Source organism: Lissotriton helveticus, chromosome 8, assembly GCF_964261635.1.
Source record: "Lissotriton helveticus chromosome 8, aLisHel1.1, whole genome shotgun sequence".
NCBI classification, from domain to species: Eukaryota; Metazoa; Chordata; class Amphibia; order Caudata; family Salamandridae; genus Lissotriton; species Lissotriton helveticus.
Window position 1 is genome coordinate 492056164 of NC_136069.1, and position 20854 is coordinate 492077017.

The 20854-nt window shown below is 43.0% G+C and overlaps 1 protein-coding gene across 2 annotated transcripts in view; it reads left to right on the forward strand.

The window, feature by feature from the left end:
- The window catches only part of OLFM4 (olfactomedin 4), a 136358-nt gene that overhangs the window by 70516 nt on the left and 44988 nt on the right, over window positions 1-20854 (forward strand). For both annotated transcript variants that reach the window (XM_078657406.1, XM_078657407.1), the window contains 3 exons: window positions 2297-2449; window positions 7745-7957; window positions 18527-18680. In XM_078657406.1, the coding sequence (XP_078513532.1) occupies window positions 2297-2449; window positions 7745-7957; window positions 18527-18680 (520 nt within the window). The remainder of the gene's footprint in view (window positions 1-2296; window positions 2450-7744; window positions 7958-18526; window positions 18681-20854) is intronic.

Sequence of the window (20854 nt, forward strand, 5' to 3'; positions counted from 1 at the left end):
GTGTTTGCATCTGTTAATGTTCTAAACAACATAAAAGAAAAGGTATTTTGGATTTTGCTTTCCCATGTACATACCTCCATGCCTAAAACTTGTTCTATGACTTAGAAGTGTCACCGTTTATTAAAGTGAAACTAATGCCTAAGGTTTCTTGGAAGATGTTGCAGTTTCAAGCAAGGTCAGCTGAAGCCAGTTTGGTCACAATGCAGAAGATAATAAGCACTGATGATTGATGTAATTTTGGAGTTGAGTGCAGAAAGCTTTTTAGTGTTCTTGCCAATGAAGGGTAGATGAGTGATGGGCCAATAGTTGACGAGGTCATCAGGGTTTACTGTAGAATTATTTAGGAGTGGAAGGATTGTGCCTGCCTTGATTGTGTCTGAGAAGATGACAAGTGATGGAGGTGCTGGCAATAGTGAGTAGTAAGAGAGCTTCTCCGGAGAAAGCATTGATGAAGGAAGAGGGTAAGCATCATCTTCATTAGAAGTAGCTTTAAGAAAGGTAAGTATGTTGGAAGAATTATGAGAGACAGGACATGGTAGGATGACAATTGTGGGATTCTAAAAGAGTAGGTGGGTCTAAGAGGACAAGCAGGCTTGGTGTTATAGATGTACTGATCAATGGTCTTTTTTTCACTGAAAATAAGTTGATGGCATTGCACTTGTCTGTGAAGTGTGGAACAGTTAGTTGAATCAGGCTGGGTACTGAGGCAGGGTTTGATTGTTTCAAAACGTGTTCTCCTTCTATTGGCCTCTTTATTGATGGTGTTGATATAGAACTTCACTTTGGGTGATAGATGAGCTGTCTGCGTGTTGAGTGGAGTGACATCAGCATCATGAGAGCTTGAGGATTACTGTCTTTTGTAAATTTTCTTTCCTGTCTATGGATCGAATGTTTATTGACAGAAATCTTTTACAGTAACGTGGTGCTGAAAGTTTTGACTTGCACTTGCATATGTTTGTTCAAGTGTGGATGTTCATATAGTTTTTCAAAAAATCAATGAAGTTGTTTAAAATGGTTTTGGCATCAGTTGCTTATGAATACATTTTGGAAGGATCTGGAGTTTTGGTCTTCTTCTTTGGGTTGACTTTGGTGTGTGGGTTGCTGGGCAATGAGAAATGGATGGCATGGTTGTTGGTCCACTCTAGAGATATGTGTATGGGAGGTTTCCAATGGATTGCTGGTGGTGCTGAAAAGACGAGATTGAGGATGTGGCAATTGGAGCGTGTTGGCTGGGTGACGTGCAGTAACAATTTGGGTGTGCCAATGAGGTTGAGGAGGGTGTCTCATTTTCTTTGAGCTTTTGTTGTATGAGAGGTTGAGGTCACCCAGGATTATGTGGGTGTGTTGGATGGATGAGGTAGTGAAGAGATTGAAAAGTTACTCAATGATGCCCTTCTTCTGCCCCGGAAGCCTGTAGATGAAATGCAAGGTGGAAGTCTGGATTTCAGAGAGTGGGAAGTGGCATATCAGTAGGTCTATGGAGTTGATTGTCATGTGTTTGCCTAGGTTTAAGGACTTGGAGGATCTATGAATGATAGTGAGGGATCAACCCATCTCATGTGTGTGGTCAATACACTGTATGTCATAGCCTGAGGGAAAAAGGATGTCTGAAATGTGTAAGGATATGGGGGTTAACTATATTTTGATGATGATTTGGCGTCAAAATTTTGATTGTAGATAGGGTCTGCAATATTTGCTGATGCATGGATTACTGTGGAGTGAGCATTAATGAGCATGAGCAGAATATGTATTCCGAGGTTATCAAATGTGTGGCAGGCAATGGGATGTACCAGGTTGGCTCTGTGAGTTTGAGGACACTAGAGTGTTTGTGTCTTCTTGGTCTGGGTGTGATTTTGAGAATAGGCAGATAAGGGTGCTGGGTGATGTGATATCTTACCTTATAGGTTTCAGTGGACAGGGGTTCTGGTTCAAAGTCCTTCTTGGCCCTAAGAGTCCTAAATAGGCACTACCCTTGCCTGTGTCTGTCCCTTGCTGAGGATGCCTTGACAGTAGGTGACTGAAGTTAGGAGAAGTTGACTGAAATAAGGATAAAAGAGTAGATTCCTGTGCAGATGTTTAATGGTGAATGCCGTGATGTCACTTCTTGTGCAGATTGTCGATGGGGAATGAAGTCCTATTGCCTGCCTTTTGGTTTTTTGAGATTATTTTGCCTGAAAACCAGTTATGTCACTTTTTTTGCTGATCGGTTTATCACGATATCAAGTCACCAATGTTGCAGATGGGCAACATATTTAGTAACAATTCATTTGATTTTGCATGTCACATTGTATTGCAGCTTTTTGCCAATGTCTCTGGCTCATTGGATAACCATGGGATGTGCCAGTGCTCCTTTCAACTGCCAGATAACAGCTTTCCGGCAATGCAAGTAGAAAAATTGGAAATTACTACTCAGACACTGTCAATCCGAGTTGAAAAAGAACTTGCTAAAGTAAGTACTTTTAACACATGAATGACATAAGAATATGTATTTAATGTCAGAGAGATTACTTTATGAAGAATTATGAAAATGTTTTAACACCATATTCTTCTCCACTCGTAAATATGGTTTAGTTCACAAAAGCCAAAAATATTTTGAAGAAATATAGCCAATAGCGTCAAAATCACAATATTTCCTCATCTTGCAAAATGCTACAAGATGTGTACGTTGGTTCCAGGGGACATTAGTCATTAAAAAGAATGCTCCCCATGATTTTCCACCCCCTCATTTGTAACTAGGGTATCCATGTATCCCTATAGCGTAATTATCAAAGTTGTCTTTTGGTATTTCGAGGATGTATTTTTTAGAAATCACAGTAGACTGAAATTCTGAAAAAGAAAGGTGGGCAGAGGATGTGATGTAAGGGCCAGAGCTGCCCAGTTTGGAACTGGGGAACCAGTTTCGAGTCCCAGCATGGCGGCGGATCACAGTCCTGTGATTCTGGCAGAATCACTTCGTCTTCCTGTGCCAACAAAAAATGAATGTGTCTTTTTGTAATGTTACTGGTGCTCAAGTAAAACGTTCCAATACCTTCAGGTCTGGCTCCCGCTAACACTGCAAAACTAAAAAATAAGACAGGGAAAGGGGCATAAAATGTTAGTGAGAAGAGTTGGTGAGAGACATGAAAAATTGAGAAAAGGGTGCAAGAGAAATTAAGAAAGAAAGAGGAGGCCCTTCACAGTTGTGCACAACCATAAAAATATACACAATAAACTAAAATGAGAATGTTGACTAGTAATGTTATGTTATAAGCATTTGTATAGTGCATGGCTGCCCCAGCAATGGGGTGTTCCAGTGCTAAGCCAGGGTAAAGGCTGACAGAGAGGATATAGGCTAGAGATTGGAAAAGAGCCATGTTTTGATCAGTTTCCTGAAAGCCCAGTGGGACACAGGCCTGGTGTCTAGCGCAGGGCCCGAGCCGGGGTATACACCAAGCATAGATTGCTCAGAATTTGCGGACCCAGACCATGTAGGATCTTATGTGTGATACATAAAGTCTTGAAGTGAACTCTCTTTTCTATAGGTAAGCAGTGAAGCATCTAGTTTAAAATACAAATATTGGGTGCAAGAAATATTACTTCCTTTCACCTAGTGCACTGGAATTATGTGGCAAAGGAGGTCAAAGTTATGCAGTATAGTTGACTAAATTATGTGTCAAGGGAAAGCAAACTATGCAGGGTAATGCAACACCTTCTGTTGCATTATTATTTGATTATGCTTCTGGAAAGACATTACTACTGTCTCTGGAAATGGTTGCTTCGTCAGTGGCACTTTGACACCTGAATACAGCAAATATCACGTAAAAGTAACCTGTTAAACTTTGCAAGTGGCCTGCCACTCGCACAGCCCTTTGTGTCAGTATTTTAGGTAACCTTACTAAGTGCTAACCCTCATGTGTGACTCTTCGCCCTTTACTAGCTCCTCAATATTTCAAGATTCCTAACTATCTAAATATTTCTTCATGGGTTGAGTCACAAAAGCATTTGCAGACCTAATTTGAATTTAGTTGGCCAAATATTGAAAAATTACAAGTGTAAAGTTACAACATGTATTCACAACTTTTGAACGTACATTTGTAAATGACACGTTTTGACCATAATGCATGCTACCGGTTGCGAGAACTTTTAATCTTTGTGGTTGGTTGTTGCCATTGCAATTGTGGAGACCTCCCTCAGTAGTTCAACACCCAGAAACATGAACTTGACAAACATATCCCCACTCTTAACTGAATCAGAGATTTAGGCCTGATGTATGACTGGTTTTTGCAGTCATAAATGGCAAATCAGCCATTTGCGACCGCATATAGCTCTGTGCAATGTACAAACCCTATTTTGCAACTCAGTAGCCTATTATCGATTCGCAAAATAGGGTTTGCGAATCGCTATTAGTCACACTTCTATGTACGATTGTTTTGCGACCGCAATTGTGGTTGCAATACACTTGCTGTTTACCACCTATTTAAAAAAGGTGGTAAGCTATTTGCAAACGGGACGTGTACCCCTTCCTGTTTGTGACTCGCAGTGAAAATATTTTTTTAAGAGCAGGCAGTGGTCCCAAGGACCGCTCACTACTCTTAAAAAATGAAACTGAAACGTTTAATTTTTCTTTTTGAAATGCATCCTGTTTTCCTTTAAGGAAAACGGGCTAAATAAAAAATAAAAACTGCCCTATTTACAAAGCAGTCACAGACATGGTGGTCTGCTGACCTCAGCAGGCCACCATCCCTTTGAGTGCTGGCCATTCACAATGGGGTTGCATATTGCGACCTACCTCATGAATATTAATGAGGCAGGTCACTTACGACTCCATTGGGAATCACTAACAGTGTCTGAGACACTGTTGTACCTTCCATTATACGGGATGCAAATTGCGAGTCGCAAAATGACGCAATTTGCGACTCGCAAAATGAAAGGATCATATATCTTGCCCTTAGTTCTATGAAAGGTTGGAGTTAACCCGTGTTCAGGATGGGCATGTGGAGAATAAACCATCATTTGCATCTTAGATCGTTTTCACCCCGGTTTCACTTTTGTTCCTGTGCTAAGATGGCCGATCTGAACATTTCAGCCAATAGTCCGTCGTTCATTTTTAGAGAACTTGTTGAACAAGTCCTCCTTCGATGTTCACACATACTCCACACGTCATAAGCACACACGCCAACCCCGGTAGCCGAGCCCAGCAGTACACACGGAGACTTGGTGGTACCTGCCTTGAAACATTTTTCGGTAAGCTCCCTCGCGATTAGTACGCTTATGTTTTGGTGTGATCCTCATCACACGGACATTTCTCTCTAACCCTGACACTACTATGTTTTACAGCATCCATGAACATCACGAGAACACGTGAGCGTTTTTTTCATTCGTCATTCTATTTTTCCCCGTTTTTCTGCCGCCATGACTACGAACCTCTTTCACTCACCCTTGGTTTATTATTTACGCACATTCATTATGCACTCCCTTGTTTTACCCATTTGGCACGCCGTTGAGCACACTAAGAGCACCACTATAATCTCGTTTTTATGCTACATCTATTTCAACATGTTGACCCTGATTAGTTTCTAATGTTAACATTTAATACAATGTATGAATTGTCATTTTTTGATGATCTAAGATGCAATTGATGGTCGTTCTTATTTTCAGAGCTCCTTGAGAAAGGGCATCGCGCCCGAAATGCATTGGAGCAGTATTGATTTGAATCATTGAAAACTTGAAATGAATGTGATGAAAAGAATCTATATTCATGAAATTCAAATGGAATATAATTAAAACAAGTTTATAAACTCAGAGGAGTCTGTCTTATATGACGAACCAGAGGGAGTGCCCATCCACTGGGATGTGCACACAATTTGTGTGCCCACGTTGTTAATAACTACATCTGTAAAACTATCACTATTAAAGCTTACCCAAAGTAATCCTCAATACCTCTGTGTATTCCAAAATAGTTTGGAATTTACCCCAAATATATTCTTACATCTACAAGACTGAAGTTCCACCTTTGTTCCATCTCGCTCCAAGCATGAACTCAATGAAGTGTTGTAGTCTCCTCCATCTGAGGGCCCTATGATAGGGGACCTCCCCCTACCAGGTCATTTATGGACACTGTTGTCGTAGATGAACTTTCATATGATCACCCAAGGCATTTAGGGAGTTGGAGCCTTGGTTTGCTTCCATGGAAGTAATTAGACTTACAAACATGAAAACAATGATATGTAGGTGGATGGTCATCCTACTCTATGACTTAACCCTTAGAGGTTTTCAACTACCCATGACAATTCCTCCTGCATGTTGTTTGTTCTGTGTATAAAGGTGGTGTCACTTGGATCAAGGCTTCATTTAGTGAATTATGAACATTGGAAGAAAAAAAGACAGGCACCCAGGTGCTTTAGTGTAAAATGTAGTGCCACCGGATTGTGTTTTCTATTTTAGCATACCCCCCCAGCTGTCATTTTTAGAGTGATTGAACTAAATGACTCTTCTTAGAGAGAACTGACACATGCTGCTCTAATGTACACTCTTGACTGATAAAAAAGATATGTGATTTAAAATGCTTCATTGGTATGTGCAGGATGTTGCAATATAACAATCACTCATATATCATAATTAATCAAAACAATAAATATATGAATCATAAATACAATTTATGGTGGAAGCAGAAATAAAGACAATAATGCACATACAGACTCATAATTGTTTTAGCCATAAAATGGCATTTTCTTGATAATCAACCTATTTTGACAAATGCAATGATGGGCTCCTCAGAAATCTTGGGTTCAAAGTAGGGCTGTGGTAAAAACTCAATAAAACCTCTGCTTATAGCAAATCATTCTCATGCAAAATGTTTTTGCTAGAAAAGTGATGTTCAAAATTTCTTTGGGCCTTAAATATCTGGATTTTGGGTTGTGTTCAGCATCTGTGCAACCTTCAAAAACTTTGTGATATATCAGTCAGTTTCATTCAAATTCAAAGGCAACATTTATACCTTCACACACTCTTTTAAGAAATAGGAATTCATTAATTTTTACCTCTGTAGCATACAAATCAATATTGATTTAAAGTTTGAAAATAATTATACTTTGCTCTGTAGATCGTCTATCAAGCACTGATTATTCAATTTCTACAATTCTTTTTAAGCACATTCCTTTTTGCAAATTTTGCAAAGCAGAAACCAACAGTATCCTCAACTGGACAGTGAAGGAGTGGGCCTTGATGGAGACCCTTAGAACAGAGGGGATCATTTTTAATTTTATCGTTTCCAGAAATGACAAATAAAGCTGAATCTAAATAAGAGCATTGGGTACAACAGATAAGATTTAGGAATTATAGCTGTTAATATAATTTAATCTATATTCCTTCACTCATACCACAAATTTCGTGAGACCTCCAGAGACGTGAAAAGTTTATCGCATATGCACTTCAAAGATAGGTCAGGAAAGAAGACCTGTAGAAGTCAGGGCTACATATTATTTATCAAACTTTGCAGTAGCTTGCGAATTATGCCTTCATTGAGATATATGTTTAGAAATCTGCAAACACTGATAGTTGTTTTCCCTAGTTGATGTTCATACCGTGAATTATTTCAACCTCTCAACAAAGAACCTGATGAAGCACTTATATCAAACACCATACATTGAGTTGGCACTTCCTTCAAACTCTTATGTTATATATCATGGATCAGAATCCAGTTACCTTGTCATAGAATCAGTACATTCCAATATTCACAAATTACTGGCGTGACCTTCTTTTTCAGATCAGTGAATTCACCAAAGCAATCGAAGTGTACGAAATGAAGATTCAGAACTTAACTATGAAAGTGGAAAGGATGGAGAAGAGCAGCATTTCTTATACTGAACTGGATTTTGAATTGTTGAAACTTCTAATCACAGAGATGGAGAGACTGGTTTCGCAGTTGAAAGATACAGTTCTTGGAAGTAATCACACCGTTGATCAGCTGTATCAAGAGGTGAGACTTCTAAAATAAAACTGTGGTGGGGAGCAATGGTTTACATAGTTCACACCTCTCTAGACTTATGGCTCTTAGTGAGAGGAGTGTACACTTTCTTACATCTCCATGCAGGGGCTATCTCCTTGTAAAATTCCATTGAGGAAATCACATGTTCTTCAAGGAAGAAAGCTGATATGGGTAAGCATTGTGATTGTATTAATATTATCAAGAACAATGTGATGGGAACACAGTTACATTAACAGAGACTTGAATGTGCTGAAGTGAGAACCAAACTTAAATATACAAAAGAAAGAATACACAATTAAGATAGATAACAGGAACAGTATCATGGTATACACATAACAGGAGTACACTTCAGATGGAGCAGTACTACTGTCTAAGAAGACTTCCCAGCGACATCAAATGGAGGCACTGGTAGGCACAGTATCTGAGTACTTCACCAGAGAATTTTCCAGTAATTATGTGTGAGATAGGAGTGTACTTCCACTGCTCATAAAACCTGATTGAACATTTGATAAATCCATACAAAAGATAGAGTCAATATGCATATGAGTTGTAATCAGCTTGGTTTTTACTCCGTGATTAGCTGCCAGGTATCAAGTAGTCAATTTTGCTTTTCTTTTGTGATTGTGTTTCTTTTCTGCATCATACTTAGAAAGAGGAAAACACCACTAAGGACTGTTTTTGTGCCAGAGGGTGTCTTTCGCTGCATAAAACAACCCTGCCTGCAATGCAGGGACCCTTGCACTAGGGTGACTGCATTGGCTCTAGGTAGCACACAGAGCACCAGCACAGATAGAGAGCAGGAAAGCATTATATGTTTGTAAATATGGCACATTCCTGCTCTCTGCATTTGACTGAGCGCAGAAAGTTGTCTTGCTGTGTTAGGCTGCCTTAAATATTGATAAATCTGGCCCGTTGGTTTAGATCGCCATCTGAGAGAGTTAAAAATACTAAGAAATGCATTGAGGACCCGAGTCCTGCACTCAGGTACCCAGCTGGTGAATTATTCTGTGTGATGGTATATATAGTGTGTTTTACTACACATTATTCAATGGCCCATAGTGATGTTTGGTGCTGAGGTAGGGAAAGTGCTTTCGGACGAAGCCGGAATCACGCTGTACCAACAAAGCGCCGGCAATAAAATGAACAGGGCATTAGCACGCATTCATTCAGCACACGAAAGTCATAACAAAAACTTGCTTTTAAGGGGGTGCATTGGTGGAATAGTGTTGGATTTAAAGTTCAACACCTTCCCTACTGACGCACAGACTGGAGTTGGAATAGCAAATTAAACTATTCTAACATCCAGCACCACTCTAAGACAACTTGTTAAAACAACTTGTGTGCTGAAGAAATGCGTCCAACAGATGCGTTCCTAGTAAAGACGGCGTTTTGAATGCATGCGTCCTAACGCTTGCGGAATATGATGATACATTCATTGAGGTATGCAAACTGAGGATGCTTGGTCCCTGAGATCTTCAGCTCCAGCCATTGACTGTGGTTTTCCACCCCTAGTTTTATCCACATGGCATTTTCATCATATGGTCTTTACTAAATTCCCAGAATAATTCTCTGTGCTTCAACTTCCAGAAGAAACAAGGTAAAAATACAGACATTCCGGAAACATTACATGTGCATTATCCTTCAAAATTGAATATTGGACTTTAGCTTTCTGTCTGCAAAGGTTTCTCGAGGATCATATCTCCATATTTTTCTATGATTGCACCATTCCTCCTTTTCAGCTTTTGTCTCTGCACTTCTGTGTATATTCTTCGACTGTGCCCTGATGATTGTTATCACACCCCAAATGAATGCACCGCGCTGGATAGCATTTCATCTTCCATTTAATCATCCATATATCAACACCTGAAATATTGGTTTTCAGCCCTGGGTAAAGTTAAAATTATCTAGAGACCCTGCAGGGTTTATCTTACCAAAATGGGCAACATATCATAATGTGCAGATGCAAATGCAAGACAGAAGCACAGGGTACCAAGCTGAGGGAATATTGGATACGTTTACACAGTTATATCAATACCTACATGACCCTCACTGTGGAAAGTGAGGATAGGGTACTAACAATTAACTTGAGGGAACAACTTCAGCAAGAATGGAAAAGGCTGAGATGGAAACTCTTTGTGTACCCTTCACTGTGCAAGAAATTTAAAACGAAATTAGGGAACTAAAAAAATGGAAAAGCACCAGGTGGTGATGAATTGCTCAGGAAGTTTTACATAGAAAATGTAGAGCAGTTGGTGCCTCACTTGTGTACGCTGAAGCTATACGGAAAGGTTAATGCTCCTGCTCACTTAGTGAAACCATTGTGGTAAAGCTGCTAAAGCCAGGCTAGGACGTGGAGATATGTGACTCCTACAGTCCACTGTCCTTAGTTAACACAGTTAATAAAAAGCTCGCACAAATATTTGCCACTTGGCTGCTGCCTACCCTGAAGGGAATGGGTCTGCCAGATCCAACCAGGTTCATGTTAGGTAGATCAACAGAAGATCATCTTTGAGTCTTGTTATCAGTTGCCCAGCAGATAAGATTAGTTATTAGAGCAACAAGGGTATTTATGTGTGCCCTGATGTCATTTTATTCTATCAAATGGCCATATTTTCTGACAGTGCTTCATAGACTGGGACTGGGCAAATACAATGGTTTATACTCCCTACACTAAACCGGTTGCCAGTATTCGAATCAGCAACCAGCTCTCTGACCTAGCAGCCATAGTATGGGGAACTCAGAAGGGCTGCCCCTTTCACAAATCACATTCGCCTTAGTGATAGAACCGATAGTGTGTTTACTCAGGTAGTTTCACTGTGACACAGGTATGCAGTTCTGACCCCGTGCTCATGCTGATATTTTATTATTATTTGAAAACCCGGATCTTAATTATGGACCCTGGACTATGGTCTGGACTGAGTATAAATTGGATGAAATCCATGATAAGTCCACTCCCCTTGGAAGGGGGAACCCTTCCAGTACAAAAACTATTCTTTAACTTGTTTCCTACATTGCATGTGTGCTGTACAATGCAGCACGCATGCAAAGTAGTACAAACTAGGAGAAATGGAAACATTTCTCCTTGTTACACAAGCCTCAAGCAGGTGTAAGGTTTGGCACACATCCCTGTTAATGAAAGTTTGTAGATAGGGATTGGTATCAACCCCATGAGTTCTTTTCATGGGAATGCCCATGTACCACCCACGGAAAGCCCCCTTGATACAAAGTAATAATGCAAAGCAGCCCAAAGCAAACTTTGCATAATCTTTGTAAACTATTCAACACACATCCTGATTTCCTTTTGATACTAAGAGCAATATTTAGGATCTGGTTTGTGTCACGTTTACATCTTGCAGCATGGTACATGCACGAAGCAAACCTTAAATAAGATCAATGAAGCCACATTAGGCCACTTACGTGATGGGCTCCATGAATCTGAAATACAGAAATGCAGCAAAAATCATTGCGTTGCCTTACTCTGCCCTGGAAAAGTGTTCCATGGGCAATGCGTCGGAGTTCCCATGGATTTTGACACATTCCCAGATTTAACACAACTGGTAAACCTGAGAATGCGCCAAAAAGATGCTCATTACTAGGAGAGGAAAAACGAGGAGAACTATATTTTTTTCTCCTTGTTACTTCCTCTTATATGGGTGCTGCATTCTGCAGCCCACATAGATAGAGGATTATGTCTCTAAGGTTTGTTTTTGTGCAGAAGAAATCCTACATACCCAGAGGAAACCTGGCATCATGGTGCAAGGGTGCCTTTGTTGGGGCTAGGCTGCAAAAAGTGTGCTTGCACAGGGGAAAGGCAGGAATGCGCCATATTGACTGCATTCCTGCCCTTTGCCTGTCATGCAGTGCAGCGCAGCAAGGTGACTTGCTGCACTGCACTGCGCAACAAGTACGTGAATCTACCCCTAAATATTAGCATAGAAGTTAGGGCCACATTTAAAACCTTGGTGGCGCAGGCAGCTTAGCAAGTCACCTAATTTCTTACCTCAGCTGCGTAGGGCAGCATAGAAAGACACCTTGCTGTGCTGCCCTACATCACAGGGCAGCAATGCACTGTGTTTATCCAATACGGTGAATTCCTGTGCTTTTCCCTTGTACTGGCACAGTTTTGGCAGCCACTTTCCACCCCAGGTGCCTGTGTTGCAGGCAGGATTGCTTTTGTGCAGGAAGGGATACCTTCCACTACAAAAAACAATCGTGAGAGGTTTTTCCTCTTTCTTTCTACATGTGCTGCAGAATGCAACCCCCATGGGTAGTTTCATGGGAAGTTTCATTCTGCAGCACACATAAAAAGAGCAAAATAGCAGAAGAGATAAAGATAGTTCTGCTTAATACGCCTCCCGGGGGAGGCATACCTTTGATGTGCAGTTCCAGGTTTACAAGGTCTTGTTAATCTGGGAATGCGTTACAAACCATGGGAGTTGCGTGGGAACACCCACACAGTGCATATGGAACACCTAACCAGGGCAGGGATTTGAACTGTGTTGCGTTACTCCATATATTTTGGAAACATACAGAGTGGCTTTGTGTGGTTTTAAAAATATGACTTAAGATTTACGTCGCTCTTCCACCACGTTGTGTAGTGCAAGAGCGACGAAAACCAGGTCATAAATATGGCCCATAGTGTTAGACTTGCGTTACAAAAGTAATGAAAATTGAGCACAAAGCATCAGTAAATCTCGATCAAAATCCGTCCATTATTTTTGTGCATTTATTTGCTTCTCGCTCACTTATTTTTGGCTCAAAGCAGTGTTGTGAAGTTAGCAGGCTAGTGGTTGTGGGTGGAGCTGAGGGGGTGGACAGGAAGAGGAGGAGACCGACGAGGGAGAGGCAGTTAGAGTAGGGACAGGAGAGAGGCAAGTTGCATAGAATAAAGCTCCATTATAAGAATATAGTGTCTGTGGTTATTTGTAGCAGGATGCTACAACTGGTGACGAGGGTGGGATGACCAAGCCCACTGCCTGCAGAACCAGACTGAGACACCCTGTCCCTGGCGGCGCAGAAAGAAAAACGCTGCCGAGCATTGCGAGCTGCTGCTGCCCCAGGAGAAGAAACGAGCAGCAGGTAACCCTGCCCCCCCCTTCAGGACTGTGAGTGAGCGGAGAAGGGCTGTGAATTCGAGCGCTGAACGGCTCGAACGGGAGGAAGCGGAGTGCGCCGACACGCGACCCCGCCAGATGCGTGAGTCTTAGCAGTGCAGAGATCGGGAGCCTACTCCGACCCTGCTGCGCACCCCCAGATTGAGGGAGAAGTGCCCCAGCGTCGAGGACGACGTCCGCAAAGACCGTCCAGAGAGAGCGACTGAGCGCCGGGAGGTCCGGGCCTGAATTCCCGCCGACGGTGAAAACCTCACGCTTGATGCGTGTTAATTGGCAGGCCGCAGTGAAAAGTGCGGGAACGTGCAGAGCAAAGCGGGAGCCCACCCCAACCTCACCTGTTTGATGTGGTGGCCAAGGAAGAGTGATTCCTGGAGCATGCTGCCCCTGTGCTGCCCTGAAGCTGCTGGCCGGTGAGTCTGGAGTGATTGAATCCAGAGAGAAAGCCTCGTGTGACTGCAGTGACGGCGGCCATCTTAGAGTCAGGCGCCCGTCAGGAAAGACCCCTTAGCTTTCAAAGAGCGGCCATTTTGAAGTCAGGCACTAGGGAAAGAAACAAGCATTGGCAAGGAAACAAGCATTGGCGTCAGGAAATAAACAAACATTGGCAAAGAAACAAGCATTGGTACCCGGAAATAAAACAAGCATTGACAAAGAAACAAGCATTGGTACCCGGAAACAAACAAGCATTGGCAAATAAACAAGCATTGGTACCCGAAAATAATCAAGCATTGGCAAAGAAACAAGCATTGGTGCCCGAAAAAAAACAAGCACTGGCAAACAAACAAGCATTGATACCCGAAAATAAACAAGCATTGGTGAGACCTATTGAAGGCGACAAAGACACAAACAAGCACTGCAAAGATGTCCGATGATGATAGAAACCCGCCGCCACTGGCGGATGTCAAGCCTAAGGTTCCAGGTGGGTCGCACCTGCGAGCGCCCGAATCCCTCAAAGTGACCACCGGGGAACCATGGGTCCCAAGTGGCAAGAATGGTTAGAAGAATTTGAAGATTACATCGAAGGATCAGAAGTGATCGAGGATAAAAAGAAGTTGATTGCCCTGCACAACTTGGCGGGGCGGGAGATAGTCAAAATAATCAAAGACCTTCCTGCCGCAGAGGCGGACACTTATGACAAAGTGCGTGACGCATTAAATAAAAGATTTCTTCACAAAAAGAACGTCGACTATGAACGCCATACATTCCACTCGACTCGTCAAGGGAAGGAGGAACCAATGAGTGCTTTCATGATGCGCCTGAGGAGGCTAGCCAAGCATTGTGCATTTGATAATTTCTCAACAGATGCTGCAATTAAGTCACAAATAATTGATGGGTGTCACTCCGACCAATTGAGGAGACGATTACTGATAAAGGAACATAGCCTCGACGATATAGAGGAGATGACACGAATCTTTGATCAAGCAGAAGAATATGCAACAGACATCGAAACGGGACACAAAGGAAGTCACGAACAAGTGCGACGCGTGCACGCCAAGAATGAGAGTCGAAGGAGTTTGAGAGACAGACACTGGAGGTCACACCCATCATCAAGTCGAGAGCAATCAAGACATCAGCGGCGAGAGCCGTGGAAGAAGGAAAGGAGATCAGAGAACGTGAGGAAATGTTACCATTGTGGGTATGATTACCCCCATGTCGACAGCTGCCCTGCCATGGGTCAAAGATGTCGGAAGCGTGGTCGAACGAATCATTTTGAAGTGATGTGTGGGGAATACAATAAGGAGAGACGAAGTGGTATCACAAAGACAGCTCAGCCTGACTCACGAAGAGGCACCCTGAGAATGTCCCGATCCTGCACCCGAAGACACCATGCACGAGCTGTCCAAGAACAAACTGAACAGTCTTCTGGGTCGTCACACTCTAGCCGAGAGTCACGTCGGTCCAGGTGGGAACGAAGGTCACCATCCAAGGAATCTAGACCGTCATCCAGAGACTCAACATATACCATTGAATATCTGAACTTAGCCGCAGATCCAGATCAGCTTAAGACATATCCCCGGCTGGACATCAAAGTTGGCAATCATGATACAAAGTTTGTACTAGACTCTGGTGCATCCCTGAACTATATTCCAGTCACCGAATATGAAAGAATGAGTCCGCGTCCTCCTCTGACCTTTGCACCAGTCAGAGTCTTCACATGGATGGCTAAGAAGCCACTTCCTTGCCTCGGGAAGTTCTCGACGACCCTCCAACATGAGGACACAACCATCCCAGCGGTCATCCATGTCATTAAAGGCCCAGAAGCGGACTGTCTACTCAGCCTCACAACAGCTGAACGTCTTCACCTAGTGGAAATCCTTTTCAAGGTCAGCGGAAACCAAGATGTGACCTGCCAGTTTCCCAGACTATTTCAAGGACTAGGCAAGTTAAAAGACTGCCAAATACGATTGCATATTAATGAACAAATCAGACCCGTCGCTCAACACCCTCGAAGGGTACCATTCCATCTCCAAACCGCTGTGGAGGAAGAACTCCAGGATTTGCTAGCTGCTGATATCATCGAGCGCACTGAGGGTCCAACACCGTGGGTGTCCCCAGTAGTTATCGTTCCCAAAAAGGGCACGGCCAACAAAGTCAGACTCTGTGTGGACATGCGCCTGCCCAACACTGCAATTGAAAGAGAACGACATCCGGGACCCCACTTGAGTGATATGATCTTGGCTCTAAACGGGGCAAAGATATTTTCCAAGTTGGACTTAAATAAAGGGTACCACCAGTTGGAATTAGAGGCAAAGTCAAGATACATCACCACGTTCGCAACCCATCTGGGGTTGTTCAGATATAAGAGACTCAGTTTTGGAGTTTCCTCAGCAGCCGAAATATTCCAAGAAGCCATTCGGCAGGTCATTCAGAACATGATATCGCACTCAATCGTGTCTGTCACGCACTACTAGAAGCAAACCTGACTCTTAACAAAGAGAAGTGCGAATTCCACCAGGACACACTGAAATTCTTTGGTCATATCTTCTCAGGCGCTGGCATGAAACCTGACCCCGACAAGATTGGGACTCTGAACAACACCAAGAGTCCCCAGGACGTCAGTGAGCTCAGGTCATTTCTTGGAATGGCCAGTTATTGCGCCCGCTACATCCGGGACTACGCAACAATCAGCCATCCCCTTCGCCTATTGACCAAACAAGGCCAGCCGTTTGAGTGGACTCCCCAATGCAAAAAATCATTCAAGGAGATCAAGAAGGCGGTAGCATCTGCGGATCATCTGTCATATTTCAACCCACAAAGAAAGACTAAAATAACTGTGGATGCCAGTCCTGTCGGGCTTGGTGCCATTTTGGCACAATATGATAACGACTCTGATCCACGTCGAATCATTGCATATGTGAGTCGTAGCTTGACTGACCCGGAGCGGGCATACTCGCAGCCCAAAAAAGAAAGTCTTGCCGTAGTGTGGGCATGTGAACATTTTCATGTCTTCATATATGGAAAACACTTCACTTTAATCACAGATCACCAAGCTCTTGTCACCATTTACGGAAACCCACGATCCAAGATGCCCCCAAGAATTGAAAGGTGGGGCCCAAGGCTACAGGAGTACACGTTCACCATCATCTACAAGCCGGGGAAGTCAGAAAACCCGGATGACTATATGTCCAGACACCCAGCTACATCGTCAGTCTCTGAATCGTCCATTGCGGAAGAGTACATACATTTCGTGACTGATCAAGCTCTTCCTCCCGCTATCCCAATGGACACCATCCGAGAGAGCACAGCACACGATGTCATCCTGCAGAAGGTCCTGCGCAGGATTCGACACAACAGGTGGAGGCATGATTCTCAGGATGAAGAGACTGATCCTATCCTTAAACAAGAAATGCAGGCTTTCCGGCACGTGTGCAGTGAGCTGTCAGCCACCACTGATGGCATAATACTACGAGACCAGCGAATTGTGATTCCCACTCAACTGAGACAAGGAGTGGTTGCCCTTGCCCATGAAGGACATCAGGGTATTGTGTCAACCAAACGCGCATTAAGAGAGCGAGTGTGGTTTCCATATCTCGACCAAATGGTAGAAGCTACCTTGAAGGACTGTCACCTCTGTCAGCTTACGAGCAAAAGTGACCCTCCAGCACCACTGAACATGACCCCTCTACCACCTGGAGTGTGGCAATGAAATTGCTATTGATTTCTATGGACCCCTGGCATCAGGCAAATACGTGCTGGCCATCATTGATGAACACTCTCGATACCCCATTGCACGTTTTGTGCCATCTACAAATGCCGCAAGTACTCTCAAGGTACTGGACGAAGTCTTTGCAGCCTGGGGAGTTCCCTCAAAGGTAAAGACAGACAACGGACCCCCATTTAATGGAAATGACTTTGCAGCATTTGCAAAACACCTAGATTTCCATCATCGTAAGATTACACCCCTCTGGCCACAGGCCAATGGAACAATTGAAAGATTCATGGCCAACCTCAAAAAGACTTTTCAACATGCGACAGCGGAAGGAGAGGATTTACAAGTTGCCCTCAACGAGGTCCTCCGAGCTTACCGGACAACTCCTCACGCAACCACGGGGCAATGCCCGGCAACACTCATGCTGGGACGTCCCATGAGGAATCGTATTCCAACGTGGGAAGGGGCCTTACGACCATCATTGTCACCCACGCAAGATCACCGAGAAATGATGAAAACAGACCAGCGCAGAAAAGACAAAATGAAGTTATATGCAGATCACCGGAGAAGAGCGAGGTCACTCTCGTTGCATGAAGGAGACCGGGTGCTTGTCAAGCAAGAACAGCAGAAAAAGACCCACTGCCTGTTCAAGGATGAACCGTTGCTGATCACGAAAAGGAAAGGAACTATGTTGACTGCAGAATCAGAGCAGAGACGAATCACGAGAAATATCTCGCACTTCAAGAAGTTGCCACGCGATACCACTGGGATCTTACCGAGTGAAATGGGCACTCCCTGTTTGGAAGAACCACCTTCAGTCAGTTGTGAGAACACTGGTCCAATCAATGTGACACGGAGTGACACTAATCCGAGAACCAGGTCACCACGACCTCATCGTGACATACGTCCACCCAAAAGACTTATTGAAGAAATGGACTAAGAAGTCATTGTGTTTATTTGTTTTGTTACAAAGGGGGGAGATGTTGTGAAGTTAGCAGGCTAGTGGTTGTGGGTGGAGCTGAGGGGGTGGACAGGAAGAGGAGGAGACCGACGAGGGAGAGGCAGTTAGAGTAGGGACAGGAGAGAGGCAAGTTGCATAGAATAAAGCTCCATTATAAGAATATAGTGTCTGTGGTTATTTGTAGCAGGATGCTACAAGCAGCACAACCATCAGATTTCTAAAAGCAGACAGAAAATCAGGTAGTACTTTTTGTGTGCCTTGCAAAGAAATTATAGAACAAAAGCAGCAGGCGGCTTTCTGTGATGATCAGTAATTTTAGTTGTATTTTTCTGCAGATCACCAACATAAGCGCCACAGTACAAAAGCTCGAAAGTCTCGATAAAAACAACCTCCTTGCAATCCGCCGAAAAATTGTAGCTCTGAGGAAGCGACTGAAGGAGTGTGAAGAAAACAGAAATGAAGGGACAACTCATGTGCATGTTCCTGCGGGTAAGTTTAATTCTTTAGCACAGCAGGAAATAGGGGCACACTTTGTGCGAGAGAAGGAAGGAGAGACATTCCCTGAGGGTGCAGGCACCGATGGAGAGAACTTCCGCCGCTTCTTTGTTTGTTACAGCCGTTGCTTCCCCAGGCAGTATCCCTCTGCTGTCATTTAATATTTATAAGGCACAGCACATGCACCTATTTATGTAAATGCATCAACACTTTATCAAATTGCAAGCATTATTATACACACTGATCTTCAATGAAATTCCCATAAGCAAACTAAAATTAAAGAGTGAGTGCTAGAGACAGGCATCTGTTACTGAGGAAATGTAAATGAATTTACAAGTCAATGTCTTTTAGGTATTACCTAAATCTAATATAACACGGTGTCATATGATTTAAGAGAAAACAGGCATTCCTAAGCTTGGGAGGTGGGTGCAGTAGAAAAGAAAAATGTAAAGGAGCAGGGACACCCATACACAAGAATGACACACAGCTGAAACTCACTTTCATACTCCTCCCTCTAATTGCATCACTGTTGGCAGCCGCTCAGCAGCCACTAATTTTCAGGTGAGAAATTAGAGGAAGGTGGAAGGAGTAAAAACTGCAGAAAGTAAAGCAGGTTTTTAGGACCATTTTTTAGTACCGTGCCAGGGGGAATAAAGCACAGGAATTTCAAATGCAAATCATGTCTACCCTTTAATGAGATGCAGGTAAAAGAGGTGACCTGTCCACAATCCAGTCTCAAGAGAAATAATGGGCACGGCTCATTAATGGAAAACATAAAGGTGATGGGCAGAATACATGCAAAAGACTTACAGCCAGACTCATCAAGCCTAAATCCGCTCGCAGCGGTATTTTTGCATTTGAGATGCATCAACCCAAATGCATAAATCGCTAATTAAGAATTCGCTAAATTGCGATTCTGTGCATTTAAGGAATCTCAAATTGAGATTCCTTAAATGCAATGCATGAAAGTGAAAAAAATAGCGAATTCGCTCTTAGGGCACACAAATTACCATGAAGTACATCTTCGTGGTAATTTGCAAAAACTTTGAAAAATGCACCAAAGTGAATTTTTCAAAGTTTCATGTTGCGCACACACATGCCCTAAGGGCATGTGTGTGCGCAACATATGTGCACACATCAATTTCAGGGGTGCAACAGGGTGTCCTTTGGACACCCCTGCACCCTTCAAATCATCGCAATCTCAATTTGCGAATCGCTAATTGCGATTAGCAAATTGAGATTGTCTGCCCATTCATTCCTATGGGCCTCTAGGCCCATAGGAATGAATGGGGAGATATTCCTTAATGTCGCAAATAAGGAATTATTAGAAATCGCTATTTTTGTAGAGATTTCTTGATGCATAGCATTTTGCTATTCCTTAATAGCGAAATGGGATTTTTCGCTATTAAGGAATAGCAAAATGTGTTCTTGATGAATCTGGGGGTTATTTACTAGCAGTTGCGTTGGTCGCATTTAATTCCCTCAATTTCCGTGCAGATACCAACCATAAGCAAATCAGCATTGGTCTCAACAGGAACAGTTCAGCCCAAACTGTTAGGCATGGTCTGCTCTGCACTAAAAGCCCCAGACCAGTTTCTCTGCGGCAATAAAGCCAGTGCATAAATCACACACTTCACACATCCAATATACGCAAGTGAGACTGCTTGTCAAATAATAAAAGACTACTGCTAAAGAGGAGAAAATCAATACGCAAAGGTATATAGCAGGTTTACAAAGCACAAGGAACTGAGATTAACACTCCTCAATGCTTTGCCCATTCACTATTATTAGCCTGATTTGTAGAAAGTACATATGGATCTATGGTTACTCACAGGTAGTATTGCATCATGCTTACCATTGAGCCTGTCTCTCTGCAGTGTCACCCTAAACCTTTTGCCTTCATCTCTCTGGTTTTCTGAACCCATTTTGATAGTTTTAAGCCTGACTACACCTTACCACTGCTAACCGGTGTTAAAGTGCGTGTTCCTTTGCTTCAAAAACATAGTAAAATTGGCTCACATCAAACTTCTGCATTTATTTACTTAAAGATCCCTAGCAAAGTGATACTCCCGGTACCCAGGGTCTGTAAATTAAGTGCTGCTAGTGGGTCTACAGCAATTATTGTGCCACCCACCTAAATAGCCTTTTAAAACATGACCCATGCCTGC